This window comes from Microchirus variegatus, assembly GCF_963457635.1.
Source record: "Microchirus variegatus genome assembly, chromosome: 11".
Taxonomy (NCBI): domain Eukaryota; kingdom Metazoa; phylum Chordata; class Actinopteri; order Pleuronectiformes; family Soleidae; genus Microchirus; species Microchirus variegatus.
Window position 1 is genome coordinate 4,555,432 of NC_139812.1, and position 26,219 is coordinate 4,581,650.

At 38.9% G+C, this 26,219-nt stretch overlaps 1 protein-coding gene across 1 annotated transcript in view; it reads right to left on the bottom strand.

The window, feature by feature from the left end:
- nrg3a (neuregulin 3a) overlaps positions 1 to 26,219 on the bottom strand; it is a gene marked incomplete at both ends in the record, with an annotated part of 466,447 nt that overhangs the window by 44,345 nt on the left and 395,883 nt on the right. Inside the window, one exon of the mRNA XM_083898003.1 lies at positions 8,111 to 8,134. Within this exon, the coding sequence (XP_083754129.1) occupies positions 8,111 to 8,134 (24 nt within the window). The remainder of the gene's footprint in view (positions 1 to 8,110; positions 8,135 to 26,219) is intronic.

The following is a 26,219-nucleotide window of genomic DNA, read 5'->3' on the forward strand; positions in this document are numbered from 1 at the left end:
GATAAGGTCACATCTTCAATATAACTGCACCTTAAACCTCCAGTTCTACTCTGTATAATCCTGCCACTTATTCATGGCAGCATTAAAGAAAAATATGATTAATATTTTACACTAAAAGTGGAAGCTGCAGCAGAATAACAGTGTTGCTATGAAGGTGTTTGTACAAATGCAGTCCTATACACTCAGAACGTATTTACAGCAGCCATGTTTCCATACAGACGCATGCAGAGAAATCGATAAGTGATGGAATAAGTGGTGAAATATCCTTGAAGCAGCCTTGTATGCAATAAAGATTAAATCCTTTAGGTTTTATTGCTTTTAGTGTGCTATTTATGACTCACATTTCTAGACATAATACTGCATCACATAAAAGCAGCTACGGGGCTCATACAACACTTATCCTTCAGTATCAGAGGAAACATTTAAAGTCTGCTCCAAATAATCCATACATCAACCAACACTGTGGCATGTTACATATGATAATACCATCTCTAGCATCTCTTTGTTCTTCCCAAATAGAGAAACTATCACCATCTACATGGCCAGATGAATATAATTTGCATAAATTAAATTTTCCTAATGCCTATGATGGTTGCATGGTAATTAGTTTATCACTATAGATACATCGTTAATGTCATACCCTGCACAGATATTTAATTCATACTGCTATATATATAATCATAATTGAATTAAATATTGTTCTTTTTTGCTTACTCCTCTACAAAATTGCCTTTCCTTAATTTGTTAAGTCTTTCTTTATTGTTAATCACATTTTATTGTCACTGTGTTATATGGTGCATAATACCAAAGCTAATGTATCGTATTTTTTTAAAGCTACTTGGCAATAAAAGTGATTCTGATACTGCAGAAGAATTGGCCACTCTCTGCCAAAAAACAACACATGACTGAACTCTTGCAGCCAGAGAGTCAATGACACACATACACACACAAAGACAAAATGACTAACGTCATCAAGCACCCGTGGCCTTTGACAGTTTGTTCCTTAGGGGTGCTGACTCTGAGTCGGCACTTGGAAACACTCCAGCACAACAGTTTCAACTCCTATCAGATTTCCTTGCAGGATAATTTAAGATGCTGGTAAAGTTTGACTCATATTCTGATTTTATAGTGGTTGAGGAGTTTTGTCAAATAATCACCAATTATATTTTCTTGAATGAAAGTAAGAAATTACTTTTTTTCAGCAGTATTAAGATGAGTAAACACGTGTGAATTGCATTACCTTCGGTTTGACGTTGAGGGTTTATTGACAACACAGTGGAATACACTCAAGAATGCGATACTGGCAACATTTGAATGAATGACAGTTGAGGACTAATTGAGTATTTTCTTCGACTGACTGCCTCACAAAAATCACATAAATAGTCCTAACCTTATTTACAGCCAATCATAAATACCAATTACATTTCAAATGATGTTCTAATTTGCAAAACCAATATCATTCAATACTTCTGGATGTCACGATTTTAGTAAGAGTTTAGGATCGAATCATTAAATCTGCATTGTATAATTTTCTAGCAACGCACAAGATCATGTCATAGAAACACTGTACATAATATCATAGTTTATTTACCTTTTTTTAATGTATTCTAAGCATGAGCATCCTCTGTCTCTACATTGGGGTCACAAAGCAACAGTTTGGGCTGAAACTGAAATAAAAACTGCCAGGTCTTGTTTCATATTCATAGTGATTTTCTATCTGCACTGACACATCTGGTTGTGTTTCCTGACTTATAGTCACAATGTGCTTTAGGATTTAATGTTTAACATTGGCAGGTAATACCATTTATTAAATTATATTAGATCAAAGAATTCAGTCCTGTTTGTCGTGCACTCAATATTGATTTTTCTCCAGGTTCCCTTTTCCCTCTACATTGCACTTGGTGGACTTACATACACCAGTATTTCTTTTCTGACCGTAATAGTTTCTTGCAAGACGCCGATGATGATGATGATGATTGCTTACTAAGAGCTCCAGCCATTTTTTTGCTGATAAGACAAGAGGTAATAGCATGAAATCTGAGCAGCGCCGGTTCTTTGTGGTGGACTGGACATTACAATAAGCTGCTTTTCAGAAAGTGATGAGGCAAAAAGAGAGCTAGGGCCAGGTTTCTGTTAGAAGACAATGTCATATATTACATTACCTGCTTGAGTCAAAGGCACTGAGCAAATATGATGGCCAAAAGACTGTAAGCCCAAACCTGATTCTGCAGTTATATCATGTGCCTGCTGCCAGCTCACAGCCTTTATGATATCTCCACCATTATACTCATTTAAACATAATTTCAGCCTTTGAATATAACGGTGGCTCTGTCCATGGTGCTGAAGTGGTATACAGATTTGTAAGTTGTACCCTTTTTCTGTTTTTCTTGGACATATTTATTCCTTCCTTCCTGCCTCCCTCTGGATTTGATCCTTTATTACATTCACCTCTTCCTTTCTTCCTCCGATGGTCAGTTTAGAGTCTCCAATTAGTCTAATCCTAATTTGCACAACTTTGGACTGAGAAATTGAAGCGTGAGTACTTGAAAAAACTCACACAGATACGTGAGATGTTAGGTTCTCTCTCTCTGGTTGTTTTCACGAGAAAGCACATCCTTGATTTTCAGAGATCATACAAATGCCAAACAAAAATGCCCTTGATCAGAATTAGAATCAGGAATACTTAATTGATCCCCAGAAGGAAATTGCTGCTACTGCTACTGCTAAAATAACAAAGATTCACAGCCTATACTAATATAAATATACTTACTAAGGTACAATATAATAAAATATAGTAAACAAAATAAAAAAATTATAAAGATTATATCAAGTAAATTATTAACCTCAGTATCAAAAATACCTTTTATAGACTATTAAAATACGTTTATGTTGTGGACGTGTATTTCACAGTGTTTAAAGGTCCTGTTACACATATATGTTAGTTATGGAGGTCTACTTACATACATTAACTTGTTTTTATGGTCTATTTGCTGTAAACGAGCCGATAGAAATCCTCTTTCTGTCGTGTTCCCCAGCCGCAATATTTCAGATTCAACTCTCACACCCAGAAGACAGAATGTGTTGTGATTGGCCAGCCAGCGCAGAGCCTTCCCAACTGTCTTGTGATTGGCCAATACCCGGAAGTGACATAATCAGCACACCCGCTCTCAGAAGCGCAGCTCCCCCCTCTGGAACGGTGGATGCGCTGCTACTTATTATCAAAACATTGTTTTAACAGTGTTTAAAAATAGCATTGTCACGACTCCCCGCCGCAGTCCCTTTTATGACTTTGACCCGGAGTCAGACCCAGAGTCAGAAGACACTGTCGCTCGTGAAACACCTCCACAGCGGACGTTATTCTTCTTCTGCGGTTCAATGTACGCAACCGGATGTGCCCGGACTAGTGCCCGGAGCAGGACGATCTGCTGTTCCGGTGAACCGCTGTTTACGTAACCGGACCGGGTTTTTTCAGAGATCTCGCTGAGCCCGAGATTACAATACAACGCAGAGTTCTCAGCAGTGGCTGAACTGTTTGTTTAGAACCTTCAGGGCTTCTTAAACAAGGTAATGACGCTGATACACACTAAAAAAACACAGCGTTAATTGGAACTTCCGGTCTAGGTCAGCTTTTAAAACCAGTGACTGCTGCTGTGAGGAGGGAGATGCTACAGTCACCATGCACCCATTTGTCACCTACAATAACTGAATGAGCAAAAATGCATTGCGACAACGGATAATTTCAGTGCAGTTTGTAGGGTAGATTTTTGCCTGCGGGCCTTGTGCATCACTACTGACCGTGCTTTGGAAATTCAATCCCGTTGTCTGTTCCAAAAGCTGCTCAGACTAACAGGAAGGGATGAAGGAAATGTGCATGGTGAGATCAGAGAGACAGGATCCTCCAGTGACTGTCTCACAGCAGAGTGTTAGCCTTCTCCATTCTGCTCTTATTCCATTGGCTTTATTTTTTGACTACATTAGATGACTGGGCATATTGTTTTCACTGCATGTAATCGTCATTCTTTCCATGCTTTTACATGTTCTCTCTTGCTCTATGGTTTGGAAGAGTTTTTTTTTTTGCACTTTCACTGCTTGTTAAAGATAAGCCCATTTATCTGAACGTATTCATTGTTCTGCTGCTGGGTTTTCCACATCAGCTCTGCATGTGCTGGTTTATTTTCATGAGCTTCACGTTTAGAATCAAAATGAATATGTTTGCTTTTAAATCTTCAAATCTAGGATTTCTGGTAATCACAGACACTAATTTTTAATCTAACAAAATATACCCTTACATTATCAGACATGTATGATGTCTGATAATGTAAGGGTGAAGAAAAAAATAACAATTTCAGCATGTTGTTACACGTGTGCTTTATTTCATTTCGGGCAGATGGAATACCAGTTTATTTGGAATTAATTCATCTAATTCAAAAAGCACATTCACAGGAAATGTCTGAAGACGATGATTCAAAACACATCTTCTCTCTGTTTATTCACATATTCTCTTTGACACTGAGCAGTAGATACTTGTCCACATGCAAAATCTGTATAAAGACACCCAATACACACAAATGTGTTCACCCAACACCCATTCATCTACGATCCCGTTTGCAAAACTGTGTCCTCTCAGCACAAACACACCTTGAACCCTTTGGATGGAAGATGAGAATCAACATGACTTAAAATCCATGCTGTCTCCAAAAAGAAAAAAAAAACTGCTGTAACACTTTGCTCCTACATCGATTTACAACCAGGTGGAACGGTTTCCAGTCAGAGTTCAGTGATCTCTGATGGAAAGGAAATATTGATGCGCTCATAACTGACTGACTGACTGGATACAGTGAAATTGTCTCTTTCACCAAGCAATCCAAAACACATAAAAAAGAAGAGGCCATGAACCGAGAATTTTTTAATATATTCTCTATAATAAAGCCTCTGGGTGGGAAAATTCTGGGTGGACTGATCTTAACCTTGACCCACTGCTATTTTAAACCCAGAGACACTGACTGTGTCAGTGGATGTGGTGTTTTCTAAATGAATGTGAATCCAATCTGCAATTGATTATATAATTAATCTGCACAAGGATTTCGGGTCAGCTGACTCTGTATGTGATTTCTTCATAGTCAGTTCTTAAAACATATTGTTGTTGTATGTTTTATATATTTTTTTACATGTAATTGAAATCATCCTTTTCCAAGCTCTGACATCATTTTTTATTTTCTTTGAACTTTCTGTCACCACTGACACTTAAATCTGAATAATTAACTTTTTGACTTTGTAATCTGGATTTTAAAAAGCCTAACCCACATGGCTGCGGCTTGCACTGCAGTGCAAGTATGCAATTCAGAATATTTGGTTGTGTGGGTCTGGTTGCCTGGTATTTTCTCAGAAACTTGCACATTGTCTGCGGTGAAACGTTTCCAGGAAAAAGGGTTAAAAGATGACGTTGTTATCAGGCTATTTTAGATTTATTGATGACATGTTTTCTAGCTATTGTTGCATTTGTCTTTGTTAAAACTGAATGTTTACGTAAAGAGAAAAAATAAATATTTAAAATGATTTTTTTTTTGCAATATAATGTTTATAATGTTTATTGTGCTTGATTTTAATGGTTGGCAAACACAGACAATTGTAATAATTTAATTTAAGTAATACAGGAAGTTTATTCAACACAATTATGTTTAATCCACGTTTAGTTCAAATACTCTGAGCTTTATATAGTGGGAATTAGGGCTTATATCACTGCATGCCTTTGAGTAGTAATTTCACCATTTTTCTTTCTTTCTCTTTCAAATCATTTTGGCTAATTTGGCTGACATTAACTTATTATGTCATAATCTTGACATTGTCATTAAAAAGTAGCAATGGTTAAGGTTATATCAGAACTGATGCGCTTATCATTTACAAGCTCAGTTGCTACCGCAACTCTCTTGAGCTGTATGTTTACTAAAGGAACATTATTTATCCACGCAGAGTCCTTCAAGAAACTACTTTAAATAAGTAAGCACGTTTATTTGTATAGCACTATTCACAGATACATATCACACAAGTGCTGTACACTCATAAAATAATAAAGCAAGGAAAGTAAGAACACATACGATGCACAGTTGTCATAAACCAATTAAAATCAACCTTAAGTAAAAGCATTTGTAAAAAGTAGGGCTGCAACGGTACAGTTTCTCCACGGTTCGGTATGCATCACGGGTTTTGGGCCACGGTATCTGTACGGTTTCGATATCTTAATATAAAACTGCTCGGACTAGCAAAGGCAATGTTGCACTGTAACAATAATTAACATAATAACGGCACACTTGAAATGTTGGAGCTTGACCACAGTCTCCGGTTGCAGGACTGCCGACTTTTGAGAAAACCTTGGAGCGAGAGATCGTGGCATGCGGGGGAAATGTACGGCTGGCCCAGTCGAGGTTACCACCACCAATATATATGCTTTACGTATTATAAATGCTTAATACTCATAATGCTTAAAACAATAAGATAAATAATAATGGCTCCCTCAGGATTTGATCCTACGACCTTCTCAACACTAGTCCACCTACTTACAATAACGAGGGCACAGATTTCCAAAACCGAGGGCATGATTTACTAAACTGAGGGAATGGTTTAGGAACAGTTTACAAACGATTTTTATTTTTTCCACACCTGACCCTAGCAGGGCTCCGTACCCTCAGCCGTCCAAATTACGTCCCCTTTGTTGTACAGTATATATTTATTTTTTTGTGTTAACGATGAAAGACAATCTCAAGTGGATTAGCATTTGGATGGAGTGGATCCTTTTTTTTTTTCTTCCCTCGAGAGAATGAGCTTCCACAGAGATTGACAAACCTGTGCTGAGTGTGGGATGTGCTTATCTATTTGTGCTCTGCTTAACACAAAGCTGGGGAGCACATTGGCAGGACTGGAGATGTTAGCGTGACAAAAAAAATGTAGCAGCCTGAACAATGTTGCAGAGGCACAAAACCTCTCAGCAAATATAAATGGGAAAAAAAAAACCTGCGAGATTGCTCCTCGGAAAAGATCATCTGTCACTGCCAAGTTTGCGTAGTCTCAGCGAGTTTTTTTTTTTTCGAAAAAGAGAAGAAAAGAAAAAGCTTTTGTTCATTTGACTGCAGATGCAGCTGTGATGCGGCAAAGAAATAAGAATGGCATTTCATGTGCCGGTGAAATTTTTACTTTGAGAATGAAAAGGCATGAGTGCCAAACCAGGGAAAGGGATGTTTTCCAAGATCCATTGCTTTTCCAAACAGTCCATGTGGAAAAGACCCAGAATCTTCCAACTGAGAGAGAAGGAGACTGAGGGGTTTTGGCTAACAACAAGCTTCTGTCTCCTTAACTATTGCTCGTGATCTGTGATACTTTTAGCAGAGCCAAAACCGAGAGAGAGCAGCTTTGGTGGTGACGAGGAAGAGCTGCAGGCTTCCACCCTGCTCAGCCTTGCACGGGCATATGCACGGGAGACAAGCCAACATCCGACACACTGTCTCACAAGAATCTTTTCCAGTTCCCAAAGGTAAAAAGTAAAGATTTGAGAAACATGCTTTTGAACATGTGCCATACATGTGCAAACATATAATGAGGACTGCTTTTGGAAAAGGTGCCAGGAGCATTCAAAAAAAAACCTCTCTCACTGAACCCTGCTTTCTTCTCCGTGTTCACTGTTTCCAAGGAGACTGCAGTACATTGGTATTCTGAGGGGACACTTCATAAGCAATTGAGGAAAAAAAAGGAAGCGAGCGAGCATATGAGAAAGAAAGCATAAAAGAAGGAGATGGTGCGGAAAACAAATGTGTAGACAGAGTAGAGAGATAAAGGCAATGGCTTAATATTTAAAATAAATTTAGTGCAGCACGTGCAGACAATGAGGCTGATGGCGTTTGAGTATGTTAATGTAAATTTGATTTGTATTTTCCACTTCAATTTATATAAATATGTCTTATGAGAATAAGCACATCCAGATCTGACATTTGCTGAGTGCCATTAATGATGCGTGCACTGTATGTGAGCAATGGCGCAGCAAAATGCTGAGGCCTGCGTGAAGCTGCCTGATGTTTATGGTGGTGACTCACACAGATAAAGACAAGAAAAGCTTCCTTACCCATAAACTCGATGCCCAGGTGATCTGTTGGTCCAGATAGGCGGAAGTGGGGGGGGGGGGGGTTGGGGGGGTGAGAGACAGAGAGGGAATACAGTTATTATTTAGAATAGTGTGTGTTAGCATTCTGTCACATTTCATTGCCAGATCGTTTCTGACTTGTTGCTCTTTCAGGTACGTTGCAGTATTGTTACTTTTAATTCTCTGTCACAGAGCACACAGGCACACACACACGTGCATACACACTTCAAAATAAAACACATTTTTTACATGTACTTAAGGCAAGGGCCTTTCTTTATGGAGGCTGCCATCTTGCCCCACCAGATTCTTTGCTTGGAGTTCACAAAGTCCCTTGTTTTAAAGGCCATTGGCTCTTTTGTTTCAATCAGCCTCTCACTATATGAATGAATGCTTTCATATGAGGGATCATCAAATTTGCTTGTCTCTAATAATGAAAGTAACATGACCTCTAGACTCGTGAGCTTTGGCAACAACTGCCTATATGCAGCAAAGGAACCGAAAAAAGTTGCTTTAAAACATGTCAGTATGAAGCATTGGGGTCTGTTCATGTTCATCTGGTGGGTGTAACGACTGCAGCAGGAAGTGGACTCACAAGCCTGAGGCGGCGTTGCATCAAGAATTACTGAATGAGAAGACAAGACAACAACGAACAAGAAAACTCACTCATCCGTTGGTTAATGCAGGACAACTTCTGTTTCCTCCACATAAGAGCAAACATATGACATATACAGTTCATGGCAACATGAACATGGGTTCATGAGCTCCGCCATTTCTCCTGGCTATCATTTGACACGCATGTATGTTTTGGTTGTGTTTACCCATGCCCGGCGTTGGACCCACAATGTCCTGCATTGTAGTCTGCTTTTGCTTCACTTGAAACGAAACGAGACCTATGTTTTAGGCGGACCAGAGATTGCTTCTTTTGTGCGGATCAGAGTTTGGTAATACATTCACACCCACGAATAGAAGTGGACTTTTCAGGATTCGATTTAAAAGGGCTGGTGTGAATGCACCCTCAGATGAAGGAAGTAAAGAGCAATATTATTGGTTTACTTGGTACATTGGAATGCAATCCAAAAAAAAAAAGCAAATGCATCAAAATAACTAAGCAAAGGTCAGAATCACAGAGAATAACAAGGGTCATACACTAGACTAGAGACTAAAGCAAATAGTCTGGAGAAATAGCAGATGAACTGGCAGAGACTGATGTTGACGGAAGGCTATACTGCAGGTGTGGCTGAAAGCAATGAGGGCAGGGTAATCAAACTGGTGGGTGTGGAATCATTACAGAAAGTAATCTGATCTGGAACCAGAGAAGAATGTTAGTATTTAAAGACATAATGACATTTTTTGGTGTGTCATTTTCCCAGCGAGGCCTACAGAACAGAGAGGTGAGCTGCTCAGGGTTTCTGGTGATAAAGGAAACATCGAAGGCGTGCACCATTAACCCTTGTATTGAAATAGAGTACAAATCCATGACTATAAAGATTATTAGAAATAGCTTTGCTGTGGGGATTTATTTTCTCCACTGTTTCCATTCACTTTAGTTATACAATACATGCTGGGGGGCAATCTGGGGAACTGCAGTGAAAAAATGTCATTCTTAAAATTGGTAAATTGTATGCATTTACTTTAAAACATGCTTTTTCAGTCTTGGTGACCACGAAAAGCTGCTCTATTCACACATCACATCTCCACATCACAACCTGCTCTACCCCAGATGTGCAGGCCCCGCCCCATTTTGCAATATCAACATCGATAGATGGAAAATAAACAAATTGAGATTAAATCTAAGTTCAGCTATGAGCTATTAACTTCCCAGTCTTGCCAGGATGAGAAAAATCCCCCTCAGAGTGAGAGGAAGTGCTGCTGTCTGTTGTGTCACTGCTGACTTTCACCACACAGATGATGACTTCATCTCCTGAGTGGTCCTGGCCTACATCTCAGAGTGGGTGAGCTGGCCTGTATGATGTGGAAAAGCTCTGTCCAATCTGGCCCCAATCTTATCAGGCAATGTTAGCACTGATGTAAGCGGATCATTTTTCACTTTACAACTGACCCAGAGACCTCTCTCTCTCTCTCTCTCTCTCTCTTTCTCGCACTTTTCTCTGCCTTCATGATTTCTCAAAATAATCTGGGTGTTTTTCTTATCATGCCTCAGTGGGAGCAGAGTTTGCATTGTTAGCAAAACTGATGATTTAATTTTCCGTAAAAAACTATTCATGAAACGGATTAACACATTATTTTTCGTTCATACATTTGACAAAACCTCTATTTTATTGCCAATAATAATGAAAACACAACATACATCAAAATATAGATTTCAAATTCTGCTGGTAATAGAAGAAAGAATGTTTTATTGTCTTTGTAACTTTGAAGACACATTGTATTTAACAAGTTTGGCTAGAACACACCAACGTATAGATAGATTTAATAGCTGGGCTGATCCCACTGACCTTTGTAGAGACAAAATAAAATACCAGTGTGATCTGTCCTTTTGAAACGCTGCAGTTTCGAAGCCCTCTGGGTAGAGAGCTATAAGCGCTGGTACTGCCAGGGTTAGCAACTCAATTTCCCATGGAGCTCAATGAGTAGAGCCTAGCACTAAAGCTGCCAAGGTTAGGGATTTCATTTTCTGTGCAGTTCGTTGAGGAGGGCATATATCAGCAGCAGCACTGTCAGGATATGAGCTTCAGTTCCCATCGGGGCCACCTATATTCAAGATGTATGCACTCCAGCTACTGTAAACCACATTAGATGGAAGGGAAGTGTCATATGTTAAAGATGCTTTGCGAGAACTGATGACCACTGGTGCACCGGATGACCGAGAGATTATACGCTGAAAATGTCACATCTGAATCCAAACCAGCCTTAAAGCAACACAATGTAGGATTTCAACCTTCAAATAATGTCTCTAAGGTTGTTTTGATGTCAACTCTGTCAAAGCCTGAGCAAGTCTGCATCACCTGCATTGGCACTATGGAACTTTTTTTGTTTGTTTTTGTTGGTCAGTGCTATAAAAAGACCTACACAATTCTACTCTATGGCATCCATGCTCTCTATAGTTGTAACAGGGAAGCAAACAAAGCGACAAAGTTACACAGGTGGATGCCATACGTGAACAATTTAATTGTGAATAAACTGGCTGTACCATTGTTATCAGTGAAACCAGTATTTCAATTTGACATGTTTTCTTAATCTCTGAAGACATTATTTGAATATTGATATATTATATCATATATTTGAGTGTATTACTGTTTTTTTTCCTGGTGAAAATGTTAGATTCATTTTCATAAAAAGTGTTTTGTTTTGGTGGAGGCATAAAATGAGTAAGAAGTAATGAGAAATATCAGACTTAATGGCGTTGAACTAAGTATTTCAGGTGAACGACAGGCTTTAGCAGGCTACATAATATTTAGTATTTCACTTTCAGCTGTAGAAGTATATGGATCATTTACCACCAACGGAATCCATATCCCAAAATGCAGGCAAGAACATAAAGTTTCCTAAATTAAGTCAGGCAGTATTTGTAGCAAATCATCTAGAATGAAAATATGCAATCATAACAGCATGAGGAGCACAAGTCGTGCATTTTCCCTCAGCACAGATATACAGCCTCAAGCAAGACCTGCAATACATGCAGAGAATACAGACGCAGTGGCGGAAGGCAGTCGTGAAGTTTTGTGAATTTCATTTCACTGAAGCGTTGCCATACAGTATGAGTTGCATGTTAATGTTGCAGCTGAAGTGATTCTTAATTTATTCAATCCATTAACCAATCCAATCCAAGTATTAAGTCATATTAATTAATTTCACTTTAAAGTAGACATACTATACCATATTTTTCAAGTTAACCTAGTTCTCTGGTGCCCTAATGAACATGTCTGTGACATTCTTTGGTCCATAAGAATGAAGCACCATAGAAGTTCAATCAACCTGCCAAAACAGCCCTCAAACAGTCGGTTTTGAGTGCCTGTCTCTTTAAATGCAAATGAGACACAGGAAACTATGTCACTGAGCAGCAGTTAGCATTTGGAAAAGCTATCATTTGTCGACTCCAGCCGGCACATACATATATATATAATGTATCCACTGGACATGTAAATCCTATGAGGCTGGAAGTTTGTGTAGAACTCTGTGCTGCACTGTGCAGCCAAGAATAGAACACTTTGTGGACTTCCTCTCTTCTGGACACTATTACCCTCGCCTGCACTCTCTCACTTTTTAGGGACAAAGCGGAGACAACAGTTCCAGGAATGTCTCATTGCGACGTCACGATGAGCGCGGAAGTCAACATCGCATGTTTTATCTCCTGTACTTAGACTAAAGTGGACCGCTTAAACATGAGTGAGACTTTTTCACACTTACTACTCATAGGGCCTCCAGAGTCCCAAATATACTGTAACTAATACAATTGTTAAAATGTTGATTTTGCATAATATGCCTCTTTTTAAAATAAGAAAATATATAAAAACATAAAACATACATACATACATTAAAACGTTGTAGATAATAAAACATTCTTTCTTCTATTACCAGAATTTGAAATCTATACTTTGATGTATGTATGTGTGTATGCTTGATGTATTTTCTTATTTTAAAAGAGGCATATTATGCAAAATAAGAAAATACACCTTACAATTGTGTGTGCAATTATACAGATATATATTTGACCACTGGTTCAAGGACCTGAGCAAACACCACATCTTGATCACAAGGCACCCTATACTGTTCAGTAGTTCAAAAAAGAAGAACAAATAAACAAACCTTTGTTTGTGTTTCAGCGTCTACAGCCTGATGCTGAGGCAGGTGTGTGTGGCAGGGAGTGTGTGGCATGTCATCGACCTGTACAGTCGATGACTGAATATCTGACCTCCAACAGGGCAATCACCCTGCCGATTATCAGACTGCAGTCATACTGTAAGTATCATATGTCACCACAAGTAATTATGATTTTATGTTTTCATGTGGTTTAATTTGCGTTAATCTGGTAAAATCCCAACAGACAGCTGGTTATATTTTAACAATGGGTGATTAAGTTAGAGAATGCTTAGAAAAAGACTTATAACTAAGACATCTGTGTAAAAAATGCATCCAAAAAATTATCTTTCAACCCGACTGGAACATGGACACTGTTAGCAGAGCCAGCTATGTGTCTGATACTATACTAAAGACTGCGACCACAGCTTGGGTTCATTGCTGTATTTGAAAAGAGAACACCAACAAAAACACAAAACAAATTATTTACTGAGCTCATATATTTCCCTGAGTCAGGATACAAAACAACAGTTCCCACCCAACTGCCTAATTTGCACTGATCAAATTTATTGCAGTGTTATAGTGCTAGATCTTCATCAAATGGGCCTGCAGTGGGTGTGCTGTCTGGGATGTGGTGGACGTGGGTCTTTTGGCAGTTTCTACCCTAATCCTTTACATTTCTTATCCAAATGTACGACACAGTACACACTGGTGCCTTTTGTATTGGTGTCTTTCCATTATACAGTTCGAGCACGACTCAGCTCTACTGGATTTGGCATCATGCTCGTCGTGTTACTTCATACTAGTACCTCCTCAATGTGGACCAGGGCATCATAGCATGGCTGCATGGGACTGCCATGACGTCTGTACATGACACAAACTATAGTGACGGCAAAGTTGTTCTTTTCATTTTTTTTGCTTTAATACTTCCTGCATGATCGGACTCCATCTGACACTGTTAAATATGGCTAAAAGGGTTGTGATTCCCCTCACGATAAGCCTGCTTTCGGCAGTGCTGCTACTAAATACGCCAGACTCCTCTGTTAAATATTGAGATTTTAGAAATTTAGGAATTAGAAGTTTCACCATCTGCATTGAAAAAAGTGTCTGCTTTTCTTTGCGTACTGCACTCAAGAAGATGTTCCTCTTATATCAATTCTCATGTCATGTCATGTCAGATGTTTGTTTTTGTCCCAAATTATACAGCAACACACGCATGCATGCATGCAAGCCCCCTCTCTTGTACTTCCTGCTGTCAGATCAAAAATAATATTCTACAGATGGGGCTGAAGGGGAGATTGCATCATGTTCACAGCTCAGACTGAGTGATAGCGTCACTTGTACAGAACAGAGAGGGCGCCACATGCTATTTGCAATTAGCGCACGGCACTCTTTAGAGCGCAAGACATGAAATCATATCTTGACAGATGGCGCCGCCAGAGAAGGCAAACTTAATGATGGTGCTGTGGTGTTGTTCACTGCTGAACCTTGATGAAATTCAGTATTGGATTGGAAGTCAAAAAAATATGTGACGCAACAGAGGCCCTGGGTTTCTCACCGTTGCCCTGCCTCACACAGTATTGTGTTGTTTACAAGAGTTTACAGGTGCATGAATTAATGGGTGTCACAGCTTGTTTTTCTTCGGATAAGTTAAGGAAGTTCGTTGTTGCACGGTCAAAAGTTTTCATTTTAACATGATAGCGACATGTAATTGATTCGGCCCATGGGCCACCAGCTTGACAGTCAAATGGACACTCTCAATCAGGGTCAAACGTACGGCCCAAGGGCCAGAACTGGGCTGCCAGGGGGTCTGATCCGGCCCGCAGAATTAATTTGTTGTTGAAATACTATACTTAGCTACCAGTATGATGTTAAATGTAGGCATAATATTGTTGAAATAGCACTTATTTTTCTCAAGAAATGTCATGTTTTGTAACAAAAAAAGATACTTCATTAAATGTAAAACAAAGGGGGAAAAAATTGGAGTTCTTGTTGTTCATAGGTTATTATGCTTATTTAATTATTTTACTGGTCCAGGCCACTTGAGATCAAATAATGCTGCACGTGGCCACTGAACAAAATTGAGTTCCACACCTCTGCTCTAAATTGATCCCAGCCACAAAGGGAGGCTCCATCCACAGTGTATTCCAAGCCCAAATAAATCAGAGGGTTACATCAGTAATACTGTTTCACACCCGACTAATGAAGCTGTAAAACTTCTGCCTCAAAGTTTGCACCCTACAAATTAAACATATGCATCTCCGCTTCAAAAGCTCTTATTCCAAAAGATTTTCCAAAGGGATAAAACAAAAAAGTGCAAGCTTGTGAGAGTGAAACTGGGAGAAGCACGCGACAGTCTGACAAATTAGTGTGTGCAGAAACTACCTCCAAACCATCTATTTGCTGGATGCTAGCCACAGTTAGTTTAGTTTGAACGTCTTCTTTAACTGACCTCTTTTTTAAAATAATTTATTCATTTATCGTCATTCCACTGTATCCCTTGTTTTTTTGTGGGTTTTTTTTGCCTGCAGCAGTTGCTATAGCAACTAGAGACCATCTTGCCTTGGAATCACACCAGCAGCAATAGTGCTCTCAATTCCGACTGATGAGTGAGTAGTCTATGGTAAGTACTGCATGATTACATTAGTATGCTGTGTAGTCATTACTTTATTATTACACAGGTGCTCAGCAATCACAGGTTAGCCAACACCTGTCTGTGAACTCTACAGAACGACCAGAAACGACCACATTTGCACACATAGACAGAAATTTAAAACCGTTATATACTATCATTATACTATCATTAGTGCTAACATGACTGTGTTTTGAGTTTGTTATATTCCACTAATCAAACACTAACTTCCAACACTAAATACTGCGGTTTACTTTGTTTTTTTCTGTTTTAATTTGCTTTAGATAAAGATTGAAACTGTGTACCATTATATTAAAAATGTGTTCAAGTAAAAAATAAATAAACCAGACACAGCACGGACAATAGATTGCTCAAGATTTTTTTTTTAATCTTTATCTTTTGTCCTTAAATAAAGGACAAAAGATAACATTGAGTAAGATGATATTAAAAACTACTACTACTAGTAGTAATCATCTTTTTTTTAAAGCTATTTAAAATATATATCTTATGTCCTCACATTAAAATCCAAAATTTGAGGTTTAAAAGATGCTTTTTCTTTCTGTTTTTCCCTTTAAATCCATATCTGGCCGACATCCTCACGGTATGCCAATTCAGTTACTAAGAAGCAGGAGAATGCACAATCCACACACACACACACACACACAGATTTATTCCTTCATTTGTGTGTGTGGTTGTGTGTCTGTATCTAAGAAAATGATGTCTTCACCTCTATTTGACAGAACCCTCACATTATTCCCCGCTCGCTGCACTAAATTAAAGCAAAGTGACAGGAAATGAGACAGAGAAGTCCGACCACATGAAGCTACTTTTAACTGACTTTGCTTTTATTCGGAGTTATTAGGTTGAAATCGCTTTTCACTCTCAGAATCTCGACGGATCCTTTCAGCGAATCACAAGGGCAGCTTTTACATTAGCAATGTTTCCTGGGATTGTTGGTGTTCAATGGACATGAATTGCATTCATAAATACAACTGCTTATGAAAGCTGAAGGAAAAAAAACCAAATGTATTCTTCACGGCTACATGTCAAATAAAGGTGGTTAATCTCAAGTTTGGATCTGGATTAAAAAGTGCTTTGAGCAGTTGGTCCAGTGTGTGAATGCTGCTGTTTATCATCCAGACTGTTTCAGAGGGGGGAAATAAAGGAATAAATATTCGGATAACATCTGACTCACTGTGGGAACACCTTCAAGGAACTGTCAGTCATAAATTATAACCAGGGTCTCATCACTGAGGACATTTCTTCCCTTCTGGCCATTTGTACAAACCCCACACTCACAAATAACATTCAATCAATGGCCTCATTCCATAAAACCTTGAACGTCATCTTTTCACATTTTAATGTGCCTCGTCAATTTGCAGTGTGTTCCCAGAGTTATTTTTTGACTTGATGTGATGTAGCAGTTTGATGTCCATTCATGTTTCCTGCTTGAACTTTATCTTGTGCTATTCCACCATATCACAATGCAGAGAACATCCACTGAACGGGTGGAGTTTGCATCTTTCAGCTGCAGGTGAAAGGAGAAGGCGGACTAGTATCAGCCTTGGTTATTGGTGTCAAAGTGATTTGAAACTCAGAAAGAGTGCAACTTGCATTTGTAATAAAAAAAAAAAAAAAAAAAAAAAACACTGAAATGAGGATGCAATGCATTCTGGTCTACTGAGGTTTGATCTCATCTCTTTGCCTAAATGATGTCAGTCCTATATGTTTCCTGTTGGAAACAACAACATATATTTATGTAGATCTAAAATTGAATTTTTATTCTTTTATTCTCCTTTTGACCTCTGGCATCAACAAGGTAATTTTCACCCAGGGTGTGTGGAACTGCTACTCCTGGATATTTTCTCTTTTGTCGGATCATTTTCTGTCAACCAGATGGTTGCGTGTGAAAATCCCAGTCAATCAACAGGTTCTGAAATACCAATAACACCATGCTACTTCCTTCCCATTCTGATGCTCAGTTTGAACATCATCATCACAAGTTGCTGCCATGTGATCGGCTAATTAGTTTGCGTTAACGGGCCGCTGACAGATCTACCTAATACATATTCCTCTTGCTCTTGCTACTGAGGTATAAACCAGTTGGAATGCAGACATTAACATGGAGTAAACGACAAAAAACAAATTTCACAGAAACAGTTTTCTAACTGCAGGGGTCAGTGTTACTGCAGCAGATGTTCACTGTTCAAAGTGTTAACAGAAGAGTCTAACAGAAGATGAGACGGCAGATAATGAGTCACTTAACACAAGTAAAGCCACTGCACACGTTGCTGTTTGAATTCAAAGTAAAATTAGCAATTAAAGAAATACTAATGGAGATCGTTGTTTTTATATTGCCCATGCAGTTTTATTTATCCTCAAATCTCTGGACGATCTCATGCGTCTGCCACCTCAAGAAAACCTCTATGCAGCTTTTGAAGAACGGGCGCAAACACCCGCCCTCTCACTACCAGAACCACAGAATCAGTTATTTCCTTTACTCCTAAAAACCCATTTTCACAGATTAGCATTCTAACATTTAAATACAACTATCTTTGTGTTTCTCAGTGTGTGTTGCCTGGTGACATTCTCACACAGCACACGGGAAATACTTTGTTTTATGTCAAGCCGAATGAAGGTAACTGCAACATTGAACTAGACAGCTGCAAACAGGTGTGAGTATGACTGAAAACGAAAAGAAGCTTCAATGGGAATCGTTATAAATGAATTCTACTGAAAAACATAAAATAAAACAAATGCAGTTTGACAGGATGAATGCTTCTTTTCCCCACCCTCCCCTGCTCTGCCACTGTATGCACTCTTCAGTCAGGTCTGATAGTATTGCTTGACACAGCCTGTTTTCAGATTGATGCAACATAGAAATAATGTTACACAATGTTTGTCCATGAAATCCAAACTGAGGCATAATATTATCAACAACATAAATTACACACATTTGCACACTGCAGTTTATATATTAATTCAAGTTCTGTGTAATCCAGTTTCTCTAATTTGTTAGAATAATCAGTTTTTTTCCCCTCTAATTTGTTTTAAAAGTAATCTTTGCAAACAGTTTTTTTTTTTTAATGTAATGTGCAGCACTTTGTAACCATGGTTTTGAAACGTGCTATGAATAAAGCTTCAGTTGCTTACCACTAATTAGAATGGCCAAACAGTGCTTAAATCCAAACACTACTTCAGCTTGAGCATCTGTGTGACGTCTCAGTGATCAGACCTATTAGTGACTGACCTTTCCTTGCACCCTCATCACCCGTTTTGTCCGTTTGTCCCAATATGACTTCAGGAAGTTTGAGAATATATTTCTGGGGGGAAATTGGAATTCTGTCAGCTTCTAGGCTGAGCCAAATGATCTGTCAAACAGATTAGTTTTATTTTGAAGTGACTTATTTTATGCCCATTAGCCACCATGTAAACTGCAGCGCCCTAATCACTTTGTAATACATCATCATGCATCACAACATTTTTGTGATTTTTCATTTAAGAGAAGTCAAATCAAGCAATTTTTCCCATTAAACTGTGAAAATGAAACTAAGCTGATCATTTTAGCTGTAACTGACTAAACCTTATTTCACGATGATGAAAAATAGAAATAGATTCATTGTGATAACTGACGACAATGCATTGAACAACTGTCAGCAACATAACATCAGTCACAGAAGTGATACAGTGGCTACTGCAGCAATGTAAAGAAGACAGCTGGTGTTTAGATGTAGCAGTGCAAGGTCAGCCAGTGAATCACTGAAGCCTCTGAGGTTTTCAGAAAAAAAAAAAAACAGGAGGAATAAGCGAGACAGAGACATGGTGGCTCGCCAACAGGATTTTCAAGGATGCATAAATAAGAGAGAAAGAGAGACAGGGAAGAGAGGTATCAAAAGAGAGTTTTGGTAAGTATAATTCTAGAAAGTTCTGGTTAGTGATAAGGCAGAATTTAGTCAGCAATGCCTGCAGGCCTTGCTGAGAAGGATGGAGAAGAGAGTGAAAAGACAGCTTGATGGAGGCATTCAGAGGGTAAAGCAATTATTCAGCAGGGCAGTGCACAGGTTCACCGGTTCCACAGATTTTGGACATTTCAAGGAAAACCTGAACTTGCAGGAAAGAGAGAATGTATCCTTTGCAAACTGAAGTTAGTTTGCAAACTAAAAAGACCCAAATAGTTTAAATGTGTTGAGTTAGAGTAGCCATGAAACACATGCTCTGGCAGTTTAGTCCACTCAAGGCTGTGGGAACACTTCAGTGCAAGATGGCTGCCTCCCTTAAGCAAGGCTTTTTGTCAAAAAAGCCTTGCTTAATTAAAAAAAATTTGCGATAACTAAATGATTGATGGAGACTATTCAACGGGTAATAATAACACTTAGTTACAGCCCTCCTTTTAACCATAATACAATATATATATGAATACAAATGCTGATCAATTAAAGATAAAATAGCTTCTATGTTAATATAACGTTCATAAATCAAACTCAAACCTTTTAAATATAGTATGTCCATTCCAGCATCTGCCAACCTCTATGCTCGAAAGATTAAACATACACCAATCGTTCTATTCATAAACACATTTTAAAGGTCACATAGAGTGGTCCTGTTGCACATAAATGTTAGTTATGAAGGTCTACTTACATATATTAACTTGTTTTTATGGTCAAAAACCTCCTAGTTGCTGTAAACGAGCCGATTGAAATCCTCTTTTCTGACGCTGTTCATCAGCCGCGATATTTCAGAGTGAACTTTCACCCCCAGAAGACAGAGTGTGTTGTGACTGGTCAGTACTATTCAGCACACCAGCTCTCAGAAGCGCAGCTCCCCCCTCTGGAACGGTGGATGCAATGCTCCTCATTATCAAAACATTGTTTTAACAGTGCTTAAAAAAAATAGCTTCTTCACAACTCCCCGCCGCAGTCCCTTTTATGACTTTGACCCGGAGTCAGACCCAGAGTCAGAAGACACTGTCGCTCGTGAAACACCTCCACAACGGACGTGTTTCTTCTTCTGCGGTTCAATGTACGCAACCGGATGTGCCCGGACTAGTGCCCGGAGCAGGACGATCTGCTGTTCAGGAGAACCGTTGTTAACGTAACTATTACGGGATTTTCAGTGATCTCGTTGAGCCCCGAGATTACAATAAACACAGTGTTCTCAGCAATGGCTGAACTGTTTGTTTAGAACCTTCAGGGCTTCATAAACAAGGTAATGACGCTGATACACACCAAAAAAACAGCGTTAATAGGAACTTCCGGTCGAGTTCCGCTTTAAGTTGTTTTAATTGAATGAGTTGCATGAAGTAATCACCGACATTAATGTACAGTAATGGACACAGTGGAGGAGACAGTCACTGAATGACTGGACACTATGTTTCTGTACAGAGGTGAGACTCCCATCACTCGCTCTGTCTTCCATGATGGACAACAACATTACATTCAGCTGTAAACTGGTAATGCTTTAGAAAAAGAGAATTAAAAATCCATTTAGAGAGGGCAATTTAAAGTCATTTTTCTCATCTACCTGATCTACCACAGAGGTTTGCTGGCCATTAGCACACTTTTTTTCCCACCAACATTCATGGCAAGCTGTAATAATCATCTTTTTCACTGTGGGGAGATTTCAGAAGGGCTGGCAACAGATCTGAGACATCTGCGTAAATCGCTGAAGCTAGCTGGAAACATGGTGTCCACTTCTCCGAGGCCTGGGGAGAGCAAATTCATGACTGACTTGACTGCTGAAATAATGAGGAAAAGTGATTACTATTGCAGAATTGAACAAATCTGAGAACATTTTCGAGCAATAAAACTTCGATGTAGCACTTTAAAGCTTTTATTTTGTGCATTATATTCAAACCATTGTGAAATGGGTTGATAAAATGCTTATTAAGCCTATCAGCTCCACATGCATTATCGCTCTGTTTTTCTCAGTATGGCCGTTTTTAAATATTTTGTGGTATGGCAACATTGCTCCACTGCACACAGGAAATGATTTATTTTATGTCCAGACAGACAGAGGCAACAGTAGCTTTGTAATTGAAAATTGAAAGGTAACAGTAAAAGTAAAAAGGTAAATCAAGATGACTGCATGCAGGTTGGAGTAAAGCATCCACAAAGTAAGATAGTAACCTGGTCATTCAGCAGTGTACAACTGTGCTGTTGGTGTATACACAACCAATGCTCCCTCAGTCAGGTCTGATAGTACTGGACAGAGATGGTTTTCAGATGAATGATGCAACATATATAATATTAGATCATTTATTTTCACAAAGATATATAAGATATTAAAATTAACAACAAAACTCACCAAAATGTATCAACTGCAACTTTAGCTCATGAAGAATTTGAGTGAAAATGAAAGGGTGTAATTTATATTTTTTTGGTGTACATGTTGGCACGAGGAACAACTTTGTCATGTTACGGATTATAATTCAACTGACTGAGTGTGATGTGAGTCGGGAAATTATAAGCAACTCTGCACTCTCCACCAACCTTGTTAGTGGTTTCTAGTCATTTGGTTTGGTTTTGTGACACAGTTACTGAGCAGTTTATTTCCCCTACTCTCAGCACCACCAGGAGCAGCAGGTTTCTGCTTTCAATGAGTCAGAAAAAGCAAGTGTAAGCAACCTGCCTGGCAGCAAACAGCTGCCTGTCTGAATTAAACGTCAGTAACATTAATTTACATCAAAGAAACGCTGACAGAAAAAGGAAAATGCAAACGTACAAATAAAATATGACATAGCGCAGCAACAGCAAACAGATGCTCACAGCTGCTGAATCCCTTCAGCTTTTACTCACATTGTGATGATGTGACAATACTGTTTTTATTTTTCTATTTGTTTGTATTAATAAACTTAATGCATCATAAACAATACGACTGCTGTAGAGTTTTGTCTAATACATTAAAGTGGAGAGCCTCGTTGCACTAATCTGAACTGCAACGTGCTGAACTTAAGCAAACATCAAATGGAAAGTTGTGGTTATTAAAGCAGCAAGAGGCAATGTCAGTAAGGTTCCTGTTTTAGTCACTGTCAAAAAGACACATCAGTGTGTAGAAATTTGATAAACTACATCTGCAGTGTTTTAAATAAATTATAGCAGTTTCTTTTTTATCGTAGTTTGATAAGCCATTCTTCAGTAAAAACCCTGTTCCAGTGGGCAATAGAATAGCACAGTGAGAGTAAGACTTATAGGGGGTCGATATAAATACCGATCGTAGTGTTTTCCTGTCGCCATTAAACTTTGCAATCAGTTTTATCTTCATATTGACAAGTGTAAACCAAAAAGTTGTCGAGATATATTTAATTAAATACTGATTTTAAAATGTCCAGGCAGATATTGATACAAATGTTTAAATTGATTAGGCTGGAAACCAGTACTACTGATACTTCTACATTCAAATAAATACAAGTATAATCATCTAAATTTATGAAACAAACTGTTGTAGTGTGTAATTATGTCCAATAGGTTAGTTTTCAATCAGTTGATTGTATGAAATGTAAGCATAAGCCTATTATATTTATCAGGAGCTGGGAAAACTATGCAGAGGCGGACATTTTGGACCTCCATTTTTAAAAAAATAACCCACAATGGACAAACTAAATATTTTTTGAGTTTCAATGCTAACTGAAGGCTACATAGTTTGGGAGTGAAGAGTGAGGTATATTGAGGGATATTTGGCAACTTTACCAATAAATGTTGCACAGTGTTACACACTACTGTTAATAGGACATTCCATAAATATTTTGATGTTATACCAAGTCATTTTTAATCATTTTTAATACAATTAAATGAACAGTTGAGGTGTATTAGACACTTTAACACAGCATATATGTTACTATAAATCTCTGTGTTCACATACTCTGTAACTGGGGTTTACAATGCCCTACAATTAAGTTTACAACGGAAGTCTGTAGGTTTTGTCTGAGCATTGCCTGCTCAGATGGATCATCGGTTGACCATAAAGTGGATGTTTAGGCTAGGCATTGGTCTGGGTATTTGTCCTTTGATGTGCTCCCTATAGGGAGACTGGAGGTTGAATGGCTAACCAAATGCATAGGATGATGATAGGAGAAGGAGCAGGTAACCTTTATTAAGTGTGGTTTTGCTCAGGGAAAGTTAGAGGTTTTTGGGAATCTGGCCGCTGCTCTCCCAGGTGATCTGCAGCGCATTGGAATTGACACTTGACTTGTAACAGAATAAAGATCTCTTTGTTTGGTGAAAAGTCTTGTGTCACGGAGTCTCATTCTACATCATCATCTCATCACCTGGTGTTCTGAACAAGATGGAACCCTGACTAAAACGACACAGTGTCCTAATCAGCAATGTCATGTTATGTGCAGATGAAATGATGACAGTCAACAGGCAATTAGCCAATACCAATGTATATCAGCGACTTGGCTATATATCTCATAATTATACTTAATTATATCTCATATTTATTTTACTTAATATGTAAAACAACATCATGTGGCAGATTATTGACATTTATTGTCACCATGTGCCAGTTTTACTGCACAGAGTGTTTTTTAAATTGACTGACGTTATATTAAATATTAACTGATTATTTATGTAACTTGGACAGTAATAACACTTTTTATATTTTTATTTTATTAATGTATTTATTTTCAATAAAAATATCTGCCCCTAAAAGGTTGTAAGTGGATTCATCTGTGTGTTTTTAGGGAATTAGTTTGCTGTGTTGACCAGGCACAGAGCCACAATGTACTCTGCATGCTCCATGTTGATGCAGGACAAAATAAAGAACAAAAAAAAGGGAACCAAGTTTAAGCAGTAAAATGGAGAGAAAGGGAATGAAAAGTATAAACAACGATGACAAATGCACAGAGAAAGAAAGGAAGCTATCAATGTGCTACGTTGAGACGAGGTGGGGGAATTGAATTGCCTTGCACTGTCTGCCGCCCTGGCCCCAGTTATTAATGAACTGTGACTGGCGGGTGGGTGCAAGCAGCGAGCATATCAGGCCGCCATTGCTCTGGGATAATCTGCATCCCACTGACATATTCTCCACAAAGCACCAGCTGACAAGACCCATACTTCACAATAAATTGGGCCTTCCAGATCCATTTTGGTCTGTATGTGGGAACGGCCAAAAAAGACTGGATCATATGCTCGTTGGAAAAGTGGAGACTGTATCAGAAAAACAATCCCACATTGTGAGAAAATATAAGATGAAGTTATAGTTTTAATATTCAATCGAAAACAGTTGCCATTCTCTTTTGGAAATATTTTAGAAAGCCAAGTCACACAGAGATATGCAAAGGCCTATGATTGTGTGCTCTCCTGTCCACAGGAACATACTATCACTGGGTACATTAGCCTTTAGCTATCAGTTTACATTATGCTTCAATACAAAGTTGTTTTTTTTGACAAAAGAGTAATGACAAACAGATTCTGTTCTGCAGAGGGGAAAAAAAACAGTCAGCCATCACTGACACAGATAATGCCAAACAGAAGGTGATATGTGGGCCAAAACTTTCTGGGCTGTAATTATTTAAGTGGGCTATTACAAACTTAATTCATTCAGCTCACTTCATTGTGCCTAAAATAGTAGTCTCTGCAGGAAGAGAAAATACACTGAGAATCCAGATGTGGGCATATTGTACACACGACAATGTACGATAATGTTCAAGTATAATCCAGTTTTCACCCTCATCAGCTGCAGCTCACAAGAATAGAAGCCAGGATAATGATGTTCACTGATTCTTGAAGGCGATTAAACAGAGTGTGCTGTTATGTTCTGTCTTACTGTGGTAAGCTGAGCGAAGACTGAGCATTGGTCAGGATGTGAGCAAGCAAGAAAAGCCCAGCTGCAGCTCATTAACGTCTGCCTTTTTGTGTTTTCAGTGGGAGCTGACAGAGAGGTATTAGTAGCGAAATGCCACCGTCCTGCTGTGCACCTGAAACCTGCGAGGGTGGAGTGTAAATGACGCTACCACTGCCAGCCCTGAAAGAGGAACCTTTAATTAGCATATTTGGAAGGTTGAATGGTTTCACAAACTGTTCTGTGCAGTAATGCACAGCCCAAGAACTGTAAGCACACAGATCACACTTCTATCTTTATGTGGAAGATCGAATCTGACTGAGAAATGGAAAAAGTAAAACTCGTGTTGGGGTTATCAAATTTCCCTCAGCACCTTGTCTGCCTTGCGATGAAGTCAAGTTTGTCATGCGGCACGCAACGCCATCAGACAACGTGAGAAACTTGGCAAGCTCAGGCTGACAGAGCGTTCCCGAGACTCTACTGCCACCTTCGAGCAGTATTTCACCCTTGCTCTCCTCCCACCTCTCTCTCTCCAAAAGAAGTGCAACTGTGGGAGTGCAACCAAAACATGGAAAATGTGATCTTGTACCCGTCAGGTCTCAAAGTGGACATGTTGTATGTGACAACATGGGGTGCAACCTGGCTGTGAAAAAGCTAGAACTCGAGAAGTTTGTGATTTGACCAATATTTCAGAGCTTGTAATTTACAGTATTTATGTATTCCCCATGGTTGTGTGGGTTTTCCCCGGGTTCTCCGGGTTCCTCCCACAGTCCAAAAACATGCACTATGGGGATAAGGTTAACTGGACACTCAAAATTGACCGTAGGTGTGAAAGTGAATGGCAAACTGCCCAGGTTGTATCCTGCCTATATCCCTACGTGAGCTGAGATTAGCACAGCACCCCCTGCGACCCTCCTGTTG